At 52.8% G+C, this 12,163-nt stretch overlaps 1 protein-coding gene across 1 annotated transcript in view; it reads right to left on the bottom strand.

Annotated features, from left to right (window-relative positions):
- LOC119970309 (A disintegrin and metalloproteinase with thrombospondin motifs 19-like) overlaps window positions 1-12,163 on the bottom strand; it is a 650,870-nt gene that overhangs the window by 581,201 nt on the left and 57,506 nt on the right. Inside the window, exon 6 of the mRNA XM_038804712.1 lies at window positions 8,335-8,492. Coding sequence (XP_038660640.1) covers window positions 8,335-8,492 — 158 coding nt within the window. The remainder of the gene's footprint in view (window positions 1-8,334; window positions 8,493-12,163) is intronic.

Raw genomic sequence — 12,163 nt, 5'->3', positions numbered from 1 at the left:
TCTTGACCACGAAGATTACGTCCAGCCCTGATTTCTCGATCTGAGCATATCAACGCACTGCATCGACCACAATCTTTGATGCATAGGCTATTGGCCTCTCTGTTCCGTCGTCCATCCGGTGATACAACACCACACCAATGCCATGTGGAGAGGCATCACACTTGATCAGAAGTGGTGTGGAAGGGCCGTATTGCGTTATCGGCCTCAAGGACAACAGCTGTCGCTTTACCTTGGCAAACACCTCTTCTTGCGGCGCTCTCCATGCCCAGTCCTAACGGTTTTTAAGAAGTACATGTAGCAATTCCAGAATGGTTACCAAGTGCGGGATGAATTTTCCGTAATAATTTAAGAGTCCAAGGAATGACTGTAGTTTGGTTGTATTCTCAGGCATGGAGGCCTGTTTGATGGCTCGAACCTTCTCCTCTATCGGGTGTAAGCCGTCCATGTCAACCCGGTACCGTAGGTGTGACCTCTTTTGCATGAATCACACACTTGCCCCTTTTCAGGTGGACGCCTGCCTCAGAGAAGCAGAGGGGGACTTCCTCTAAATTATCCAGGTGTTCCTTTTCGGTGGACCCGGTGTTAAGGACATCGTCCAAGTAAACTGCCACCCTTGGGAGTCCTTGAAGGGTGCTCTCCATGACACTCTGAAAAATTGCATAGGCGGACGATGTTCCAAATGGAAGACTGGTATATTCATAAAGACCCCTGTGGGTGTTGATAGTCACATACCTCCTGGGTGCCGCATGCAGCTCCAAATGGAGGTATGTGTTGCTCATGTCTAATTTGGAGAAGGCGTGTTCCTCAGCCAATTTTTCACATAAGACCATAAGACATAGGAGCAGAATTAGGCCACGGCCCATAGAGTCTGCTCCGCCATTCAATCATGGCTGATATTTTTCTCATCCACATTCTCCTGCCTTCTCTCCACAACCCTGATCCTCTTACTGATCCTCCAAGACGTCATTGTGTACCCATCCAACCGCGAGGCTTTGTTCATCGTCAACATGTAATTGCCACGTGGGGAGGCTTTATCCAGCTTCAGCACCAGGACTGTAGGCGCTGCCCACTCCATGAACTGCACAGGGCGGATCATTTCCAGGCTTTCCAGCCAGTTGAGCTCGTCATGTAGCTTTGACAACAGGGTATAGGGAACTGGGCAGGCCCTAAAATGCTTTGGTTGGACTTCTGGGTATATGTTACATTTGGCGACAGCTCCCTTTATTTTCTCCAGGCCATCCTGGTAAACCTCCAGGTATTTGCCTAAAACCACGTACACTCCCCCAGTGCCCATCTTGAAAATTTGCTGCCAGTCCAGGTGGAGCATCTGCAGCCAGTCACGGGTCCTCATACTACGATCAGCGGCAAAATAACAAATTACTGACCCTAGGCAACAGGAGTCATCGTCATGTCCGTGATGGCCAACGGTTCTCTTGTGTATGTTGCCAAACGAGCCTTAGTGTCAAACAATCCTTCCAGTGCAGAAGAAGACCATTCAACCCACTGGGTCTGCACTGACCCTCTAAAAGAGCACCCCACCCAAGCCCATATCCCTGCCTTATCCAATTAACCCCTTACCCTAACCTGCACATCCCTAGACACGAAGGGGCAATTTAGCGTGACCAATCCGCCTAATCTGCACATCTTTGATCTTTGGGAGGAAACCGGAGCATCCGGAGGAAACCCACGCAGACACAGGGACAATGTTCAAACTCCACACAGTCACTCGAGGCCGGAATTGAACCCGGGTCCCTGGTGCTGTGAGACAGCAGTACTAACCACTGTGCCACCGTGCCGTCCCTCAGGTCCAGGCATTAGATTCCTGTACAGACTTTTTGGTAGGTCTGCTGACCTATGACTGAGACAATTCGCATTTCAAGCAGGTGACCATTAACCTGGATGGTGATTTTGATGGAGGCTATTCTTGGTCCAGCGATGAAGTTTAGCTGCATGCACTCTTCCTTGTCAGGTTGTGCTAGATGTAAAGCCCTAGCTCTTGGTGGGCATGTCCCTGACCAGGGCTGTGCACTTTTTGGCGGATCTGCCGTCCTGGTTCTCAACAGTTCCTCCAACCACAGGTGCAGCACCGCCATGAGTCCTCCTGGGGCTCAGGGGAGGCATCTCACCAGCTGTGGAGGATCTCCAACATTGCTCGGGTGCTGGCTGGGTCCCACAGGCTCTAAACTCAGCGTGCATTGTTCGACTGAATGGGAGGCATCCAATGCTATTCACCTCCGTAACTAGCAAGCCCTGGAGCTCCTGGACTTGCTATTCTGCATTTTCAAAGTTGAGGGATATCTCTATGGCCCTTTTCAGGTCCAAAGATGATTCAGCCAACAACTTGCACTTGGTCACGGTGTTGTTTACGCACACACAAGGTGGTCCCTCAGCAGCTCCTAAAGGATGGCCCATAAGTGCAATACTTGACCAACTTGCGTGGGCGCATCAAGAATTCTGTGACTGACTCAACAGAGTTCTCCCGGCCGCGTTGAACCTCTACCTTTGTACAATTACCAAGAGTTTTGGATCATAATGGCCCGCCATAAGTGCTACCAGTTTGTCAAATGTTTTGGATTCTGGGACCGCAGGGTAGGTCAGGCATTTGATGACGCTAAAGGTAGGGCACCATAGTTGGTCAGGAGTATCACCTTTTGACGGTAGTCTCCGATAGTGGTCTTCGCCCGAATAAAGCCAAGCATTCACTCAGCGTACTGGGTCCAGTCTTCTACGTTCACAGCAAAAGCATCGAGCCTCCCGAAGAGCAGCATTTTAAAATTTAGTCTGACCTTTCACCCTTGTAGCGATATTAAACCATGGTCGAAACACCGAGAATCACAGCCTGTAATTCTGTTTTTCCTCGTCATTGGTATAGTCATAGGATTCCTCAGAGGAATTAAATTCATTGGGGAGCCTTTATTCCACAAGCCCATGGGGAGATCAATCGGATCGTCTCTGTGGGTCATGTGGACATTATTACGGTAAAGTTCCCAGAACTCCATCTTTGAATAACATAGAATAACATAGAATTTACAGTGCAGAAGGAGGCCATTCGGCCCATCGAGTCTGCACTGGTTCTTGGAAAGAGCACCCTACCAAAGGTCAACACCTCCACCCTATCCCCATAATCCAGTAACCCCACCCAACACTAAGGGTAATTTTGGACACTGAGGGCAATTTATCATGCCAATCCACCTAACCTGCACATCTTTGGACTGTGGGAGGAAACCGGAGCACCCGGAGGAAACCCACGCACACACGGGGAGAACGTGCCGGCTCCGCACAGACAGCGACCCAAGCCGGGAATCGAACCTGGGACCCTGGAGCTGTGAAGCGATTGTGCTATCCACAATGCTACCGTGCTGCCCACTTGACCTTCAATAAGGTTTCTGTCCTGCCACCGTACCAAAAAAGCACAATTGGCAGTCTGTATGACTGTGACAAAGGTAAAACGTCACCCCTCAACCTTCACTGATCACACCATCCTCTATCAATGCTTCTCCAGTTTCCATTATTATCATTCTCAATCAGGCTTACCCAACTTTTCGTTCAGGGTGGCCATATTTGCATTTTACTCACTCAAGTGTAGGACAAGAATGGTGGGAGCATGTGAGTGGGTGCGTGTGTATGTGTTGGTGTGTGGCCGCAAGTGAGGAACCTGAGATTGGGCGGACTCACACTCGTCCCCACACACATGATGTCTTGTGCGCACCCTCAGCCACACTCAATCTCACATTTCCATGCCCTCACGCTTGCATGCACTTACTCTCACACTTGCACACCCTCACACTTGCACGCCCTCACTCATTCACACATATTCTTGATCTCCCACACAGGGCAGTAAAGACCTCTACCCAGCACTCCTCGCCGCCGGGGCTCCACAGCGTCACACCTCATGGACATCACAGCAAGCATCTCCTCAAAGTGGCTCCAACTTGCAGCTTTCCTCGGCCCTATTCTCTGATTTGTTGCTTCCCCAAGGCCCCACTCCACTGCTCTCAGTTTCCCTGGGCCAGCTCCCCTGCTCGCCGAATGTCTGACTTCGCTCCCCTGGGGCGGAATTCTCCCCTACCCGGCGTGACGGGGGGTCCCGGCGTAGGGGAGTGGCGCCAACCACTCCGGGGTCGGGCCACCCAAAGGTGGGGAATTCTCCGCACCTTTGGGGGCTAGCCCCGCGCCGGAGTGGTTGGCACCAGAAGACTGGCGCAAAAAACCGGCGCCCCCGGCAGCGGGGCTGGCCGAAAGGCTTTCGCCGGTCGCCGCAAGCGACGTCACCACCGGCGCATGCGCGATGTGGGTTTCTCTTCCGCTTCCTCCATGGCAGAGGCCGCGGAAGAGACAGAGTGCACCCAGGGCACTGGCCCGGAGTCTGAGCGGGGAGCCCCAATCGCGGGCTCGCCACCGTGGGGGCATCCCCCGGGCCCCCCCCCCCCCGCCCCCCAAGGATTCCGGGGCCCGCTCACGCCGCCGATCCCGCCACCACCTGAGGTGGTTCAAACCTCGGCGGCGGGAGAGGCCTCCCAGCGTCGGGACTTCGGCCCATACGGGCCGGAGAATCACCGCAGGGGCCTCGCCGATCGGAGTGGCGAGATTCCCACCACCGCCACTTCCCGGGTGGCGGAGACTCTCTGCCACGGCGGGGGCGGGATTTTCGGCGGCCCCTGCCGATTCTCCGACCCTGCTGGGGGGAGGAGAATTTCGCCCCAGATTGCCGATTGTCTGGCTTCCCTCTCCTGTTCACTGACTGCTTGACCCTGCTCCTGGCTCGCTGGCCGTCTGGCCCTACTCCCCTACACACTGACTGCCTGCCCCACTCCCCTGCTCGCTGACTGCCTGGCCGCACTCACCTGCTCGCTGTCCCACTCCCCTGCTCACTGACTGCCTGGCCGCACTCACCTGCTCGCTGACTGTCTGGCCTCACTCCCCTGCTCACTGGCTGCCTGGTCCCACTCCCCTGCTCACTGACTGTCTGGCCTCACTCCCCTGCTCGCTGACTGTCTGGCCCACTCCCCTGCTCGCTGGCTGCCTGTCCCCACTCCCCTGCTCACTGACCGTCTTGTCCCACTCCCCTGCTCACTGACTGTCTGGCCCACTCCCCTGCTCGCTGACTGTCTGTCCCCACTCCCCTGCTCACTGACTGTCTGGCCCCACTCCCTGCTCAATGACTGTCTGGCCCCACTCCCTGCTCACTGACTGTCTGGCCCGCTCCCCTGCTCGCTGGCTGCCTGTCCCCACTCCCCTGCTCACTGACTGCCTGGCCGCACTCACCTGCTCGCTGACTGTCTGGCCTCACTCCCCTGCTCGTTGACTGTCTGGCCCACTCCCCTGCTCGCTGGCTGCCTGTCCCCACTCCCCTGCTCACTGACCGTCTTGTCCCACTCCCCTGCTCACTGACTGTCTGGCCCCACTCCCCTGCTCGCTGACTGTCTGGCCCCACTCCCCTGCTCACTGACTGTCTGGCCCCACTCCCCTGCTCACTGACTGTCTGGCCCCACTCCCTGCTCACTGACTGTCTGGCCCCACTCCCCTGCTCGCTGGCTGCCTGTCCCCACTCCCCTGCTCACTGACCGTCTTGTCCCACTCCCCTGCTCACTGACTGTCTGGCCCACTCCCCTGCTCGCTGACTGTCTGTCCCCACTCCCCTGCTCACTGACTGTCTGGCCCCACTCCCCTGCTCACTGACTGTCTGGCCCCACTCCCCTGCTCACTGACTGTCTGGCCCCACTCCCCTGCTCACTGACTGTCTGGCCCCACTCCCCTGCTCACTGACTGTCTGGCCCCACTCCCCTGCTCACGGACTGTCTGGTCCCACTCCCCTGCTCAATGACTGTCTGGCCCCACTCCCCTGCTCACTGACTGTCTGGCCCCACTCCCCTACACACTGGCTGCCTGGCCGCACTCCCCTGCTCACTGACTGTCTGGCCTCACTCCCCTGCTCGCTGACTGTCTGGCCCCACTCCCCTGCTCGCTGACTGTCTGGCCCCACTCCCCTGCTCACTGACTGTCTGGCCCCACTCCCCTGCTCGCTGACTGTCTGGCCCCACTCCCCTGCTCGCTGACTGTCTGGCCCCACTCCCCTGCTCGCTGACTGTCTGGCCCCACTCCCCTGCTCACTGACTGTCTGGCCCCACTCCCCTGCTCACTGGCTGCCTGGCCCCACTCCCCTGCTCACTGACTGCCTGGCCGCACTCCCCTGCTCACTGACTGTCTGGCCGCACTCCCCTGCTCACTGACTGTCTGGCCCCACTCCCCTGCTCACTGACTGCCTGGCCCACTCCCCTGCTCGCTGACTGTCTGGCCCCACTTCCCTGCTCACGGACTGACTGGACCCACTCCCCTGCTCACTGACTGTCTGGCCGCACTCCCCTGCTCACTGGCTGCCTGGCCGCACTCCCCTGCTCACTGACTGCCTGGCCGCACTCCCCTGCTCACTGACTGTCTGGCCCCACTCCCCTGCTCACTGACTGTCTGGCCCCACTCCCCTGCTCACTGGCTGCCTGGCCGCACTCCCCTGCTCACTGACTGTCTGGCCCCACTCCCCTGCTCACTGACTGTCTGGCCCCACTCCCCTGCTCACTGGCTGCCTGGCCGCACTCCCCTGCTCGCTGGCTGCCTGGGCCGCACTCCCCTGCTCACTGGACTGTCTGGCCCCACTCCCCTGCTCACTGACTGTCTGGCCCCACTCCCCTGCTCACTGGCTGCCTGGCCGCACTCCCCTGCTCACTGGCTGCCTGGCCGCACTCCCTGCTCACTGACTGTCTGGCCCACTCCCCTGCTCACTGGCTGCCTGGCCGCACTCCCCTGCTCACTGACTGTCTGGCCCCACTCCCCTGCATACTGGCTGCCTGGCCGCACTCCCCTGCTCACTGACGGTCTGGCCCCACCCCCCTGCTCGCTGACTGTCTGGCCCACACTCCCTGCTCGCTGACTGTCTGGCCGCACTCCCCTGCTCACTGACTGTCTGGCCCACTCCCCTGCTCGCTGGACTGTCTGGCCCCACTTCCCTGCTCACGGACTGACTGGACCCACTCCCCTGCTCACTGACTGTCTGGCCGCACTCCCCTGCTCACTGGCTGCTGGCCGCACTCCCCTGCTCACTGACTGCCTGGCCGCACTCCCCTGCTCACTGACTGTCTGGCCTCACTCCCCTGCTCACTGACTGTCTGGCCCCACTCCCCTGCTCACTGACTGTCTGGCCCCACTCCCCTGCTCACTGGCTGCCTGGCCGCACTCCCCTGCTCACTGGCTGCCTGGCCCCACTCCCCTGCTCACTGACTGTCTGGCCCCACTCCCCTGCTCACTGGCTGCCTGGCCGCACTCCCCTGCTCACTGGCTGCCTGGCCGCACTCCCCTGCTCAGTGACTGCCTGGCCTCACTCCCCTGCTCGCTGACTGTCTGGACCCACTCCCCTTCTCACTGACTGTCTGGCCACACTCCCCTGCCCGCTCGCTGCCTGGCCCCACTCCCCTGCTCGCTGTTAGTCAGGCCCCATCCCCCTGGTCCCCGATTGCCTCGCCAACTGTCCTGTTCGCTGATTATCTTTTGCGATTGTTCTTTTTTTTATGGTGTCATGTGAGAGTGCCTTTAAGAAATGGGCTTTTATAAATGTGTATGTATATAAATATCTGTAGTGAGAGTACCTTTAAGAAATAGGTGATTACCACAGCAGTGATGTCAGAGAGTGGGTGGAGCTGGGCTGTCTGTGAGCTTTTTACTTTCATTTTAGGCTGTTTGCTGCAGGGTGTGTTTTAGTTTTGTTTTTGGAGCTGGATAGCTGCAGTCACAGCCAGAAGGGGTATCAGTCTCTCTCTCTGTAATCTAAAGACTGTAAATCGATCCTGGTGATTTAAAACTAATAACAGTAGTAACTTTCACCTAATGTGCTTCTGGTAAAAGGTGTTTTCAGTCTTATGGATGTTAAAAGGAAAGCTTAAAGGATTACTTAGTGTTGTATTCTTTGGGGGTTGTATTTGAATTAATGGTTGCTAAGGTGTTCACTGTATGTTTTAAAAAGGTTAACTTGATTTCATAGAATAAACATTGTTTTTTAAAGCAAAACACTTTTCCATTTCTGCGTACCACACCTGTAGAGTGGACCGTGTGCTCCCCATACCACAATCTATTAAATGTTGTGGGTCAGGTGAACTCCATGATACGCTTTGGGGTTCTCTAAACCTGGCACAGAACAATGGAATGTGTGTGTCACTGGCAAGGCCAGCATTTATTGCCCATTCCCAATTTCCCTTGGGACGGTGGTGCCGAGTCCCCTTCTTGAACCACTATTGGCCATGCGGTGGAGGCACACACACAGTGCTGTTATGGAGAGGGAGTTCTCACCTTGTTATCAGGATGGCAGCATCAACAGCAGGTAAATCTTCCCTCCAACTACGAGATGTTTCACTATGGAAATAATTTTTCCTTCCAAATTCTTCATGTTGCCATTTGCAAAAACTTTCCAGCATCTTTTCTCCATGGTGACCGATATAAAGGTCTTCCTACAAAGTAAGACAAGTAATTATTTCTACTTGCAGATGTCTTAATTCAGATCATGAGAGATGATAAACTGGGACATTTGTCTTTCGTGATTAAATACCGGATCGGGCCAACAGAGAAAACCTATCAAACATCCTCTCCACTCTCTCCAGACCTTGCAGTATCTTGTAAGTTTCAATAAGATCCCCTCTCATCCTTCTAAACTCCAATTACAGATCCAGAGTCCTCAACCATTCCTCATGCAACAAGTTCTTCATTCCAGGAATCACTCTTGTGAACCTCCTCTGGAACCTTTCTAAGGCCGCACATCCTTCCTTAGATACGGGGCCCAAAACTGCTCACAATACTCCAAATGAGGTCTGTTCAGAGCCTTATACAGCCTCAGAAGAACATCCCTGGTCTTGTATTCTAGCCCTCTCGACATCCCTGGTCTTGTATTCTAGCCCTCTCAACATCCCTGGTCTTGTATTCGACCCCTGTCGACATCCCTGGTCTTATATTCTAGCCCTCTCGACTTGAATGCTAGCATTGCATTTGCCTTCTTAACTGCCGACTGAAACTGCACGTTAACTTTAAGCGACTCGTGAACAAGGACTCTCAAGACACTTTGTGCTTCTGATTTTCTGAACATTTCCACATTTAGAAAATAGTCTATGCCTAAATTCCACCTTTCAAAGTGCATAACCTCACATTTTTCCACATTGTATTTCATTTGCCACTTCATTGCCCACACCTAGCTTGTCCAAATTCTTCTGCAGCCCCTTGCTTCCTGAATACTACCTGCCCCTCTAAAGATCTTTGTATTATCTACAAACTTAGCAACAATGCCTTCAGTTCCTTTTTCCAAATCATTAATGTATATTTTGAAAAGTTGTGGTCCCAGCACAGGCCCCTGAGGCACACCACTAGTCACCAGCTGCCATCCTGAAAAAGACGCCTTTATCCCCACTCTCTGCTTTCTGCCAGTCAGCCAATCCTCTATCCATGCCAGGATCTTACCCTGAACACCATGGGCTCTTAACTTATTTAACAATCTCCTGTGCGGCACCTTGTCAAAGGCCTTTTGGAAATCTAAATAAATAACGTCCACTGGTTCTCCTTTGTCTAACTTCTGTATTACCTCCTCAAAGAACTCTAACAGATTTGTCAGACATGACCTCCCTTTGACAAAGCCGTGCTGACTCAGTCCTATTTTACCATGCACTTTCAAGTACTTCGCAATCTCATCTTTAATAACAGATTCTAAAATCTTACCAATGACTGAAGTCAGGCTAACCGGCCTATAATTTCCCGTCTTCTGCCTCCCTCCCTTCTTAAACAGTGGTGTTATATTAGTCACTTTACAGTCCTCTGGGACCCTTCCTGCCTCCAGTGATTCCTGAAATATCATCACTAATACATCCACAATTTCCTCAGCTATCTCTTTTAGGACCCTGGGGTGTAGTCCATCCGATCCAGGTGACTTATCCACCTTCAGACCTTTCAGTTTCTTCAGAACCTTCCCCTTAGTCATGGACACTGCACTAACCTCTGCCCTCTGGTTCTGCTGGAGCTCTGGCATCCTACTGGTGTCTTCCACCGTGAAGACTGATGCAAAGTAACTATTCAGTTCATCTGCCATTTCTTTGTTTCCTATTATTACTTCTCCAGCCACGTTTTCCAGTGGTCCAATGTCTATTTTTACTTCTCTCTTACCTTTTATATATTGAAAGAAACTCTTCCTATCTTTTTTTATATCACGAGCTAACTTGCACTCATATTTCATCTTATTCCCCCCTTATTGCTTTTTTAGTTATCCTCTGCTTGCTTTTAAATGATTCCCAATCCTCTGGCTTCCCACGAATCCTTGCCACTTTGTATGCTTTTTCTTTTGCTTTTATGCTGTCCTTGACTTCCCTCGTCAACCATGGATGCCTTGTCCTGCCCTTAGCATGTTTCCTCCTCCTTGGGATGGATTTCTGCTGTGCCTCCCAAACAACCCCCCCAAAAACTCCTGCCATTGCTGTTCCACTGCCTTCCCCTCTAGTCTCCTTTTCCAATCAACTCTGGCCAGCTCCTTCCTCATATCTTTGTAATTACCCTTATTTAATTGTAATACCATTACATCTTCTCCCTCTCAAACTGCAGGGTAAATTCTATCATATTATGGTCACTGCTCCCTGAGGGTTGTTTCATCTTAAGATCCCTAATCAAGTCTGCCTCATTAAATGTCACAAAATCCAGAATTGACTATTCCCGAGTGGGCTCTACCACAAACTGCTCCCAAAAAAATCTTACAAATTCCTTTTCTTGGGATCTACTACCAACCTTATTTTCCCAGTCCAGATGCATATACATGCTTTCTCTATCTCCTGATTTATCTTCTGTCCCACATCCTGATTACTGCTAGGGGGACTGTACACAACTCCCATCAGGGTTTTTTTTACCTTTGCAATTCCTCAACTTTATCCACAGAGATTCAATGCCTTCTGATTCTCTATCACTCCTTGCTATTGATTTAACTTCATTCCTTACGAACAATGCAACCCCACCCCCTTTGCCCAACTGCCTGTCCTATCGATGGGACACATATCCTTGGATATTTAGATCCCAGCCCTGATCCCCTTGCAGCCACATCTCTGTGATGCCCACAACATCGTACCGGCCAATTTCAATGTGCGCAACAAGGTCATTTACCTTGTTCCGTATATTGCGCGCGTTAAGGTACAAAACCCTTAGTCCTGCATTGACCATCTCCCTTCTCACACTTGTCACCTTTTTTGCTCTGCCTGAGGGTGATGTTCTATTATTTTTGTTCTCTATTTCCCCTTCAGTTATGACAGCTTCTAAGCTCACATTCTGGTTCCCACCCTCCTGCCATATTAGTTTAAATCCTCCCGTGTGACACGAACAAAACTCCCAGCCAAGATATCGGTGCCCATCGAGTTTAGATGTAACCCGTCCTTCTTGTGCAGGTCACCCCAGAAGAGATCCCAAAGGTCCAGAAATCTGAAACCCTCCCTGCTACACCACTGGTTTAGCCACGTGTTTAGCTGCACTATCCTCCTATTTCTAGCCTCACTGGCAAGTGGCACAGGGAGTAATCCTGAGATTACAACCCTAGAGGTCCTGCTTCTTAGCTTACTGCCTAACTCCCTGAACTCCTTCTGCAGGGCCTCATCACTCCTCCTGCCTATGTACCAACAAGGAGGACAAAGGAAGCTCTTCAAAGACACCCTGAAGGCTTACCTCAAGAAAAGCAACATAGACATCAATGTCTGGGAGACCCTTGCTCAGAAGATACCAACTTGGAAGAACCTCCTGTTTGAAGGGGCCCAATTCTTCAAGGAAAACAGACAGCAAGAGAGAGCCCAGAAAAGAAGCTTGAGAAAGGAATAACAGCGATCTAGAGTCCAAAGACCGATCCCACCTCTTCGAAACACCAGCCAAGTGTGCGGTCGAAGATGCGGCTCCAGGATCGGGATCATCAGCCACGCAAGGATCTACAGAACCCATGACCAGTAATTAAGAGTTTCTTATGTGGACAATCATACTCGTTAATGAGTGATTGCTAAGAAGAAGACAATGGGCGGGTTTCTCCGTCCCACTGCACCAGATTTGTAGTGCACCAAATTTCTGTGCGGCACGCCGTGGAGATTCTCTGTTTCGCCAGCTGGTCAATGGGGTTTTGCAT

Source organism: Scyliorhinus canicula, chromosome 8, assembly GCF_902713615.1.
Source record: "Scyliorhinus canicula chromosome 8, sScyCan1.1, whole genome shotgun sequence".
Classification (NCBI taxonomy): Eukaryota; Metazoa; Chordata; class Chondrichthyes; order Carcharhiniformes; family Scyliorhinidae; genus Scyliorhinus; species Scyliorhinus canicula.
This window is presented reverse-complemented; position numbering and strand designations above follow the sequence as displayed.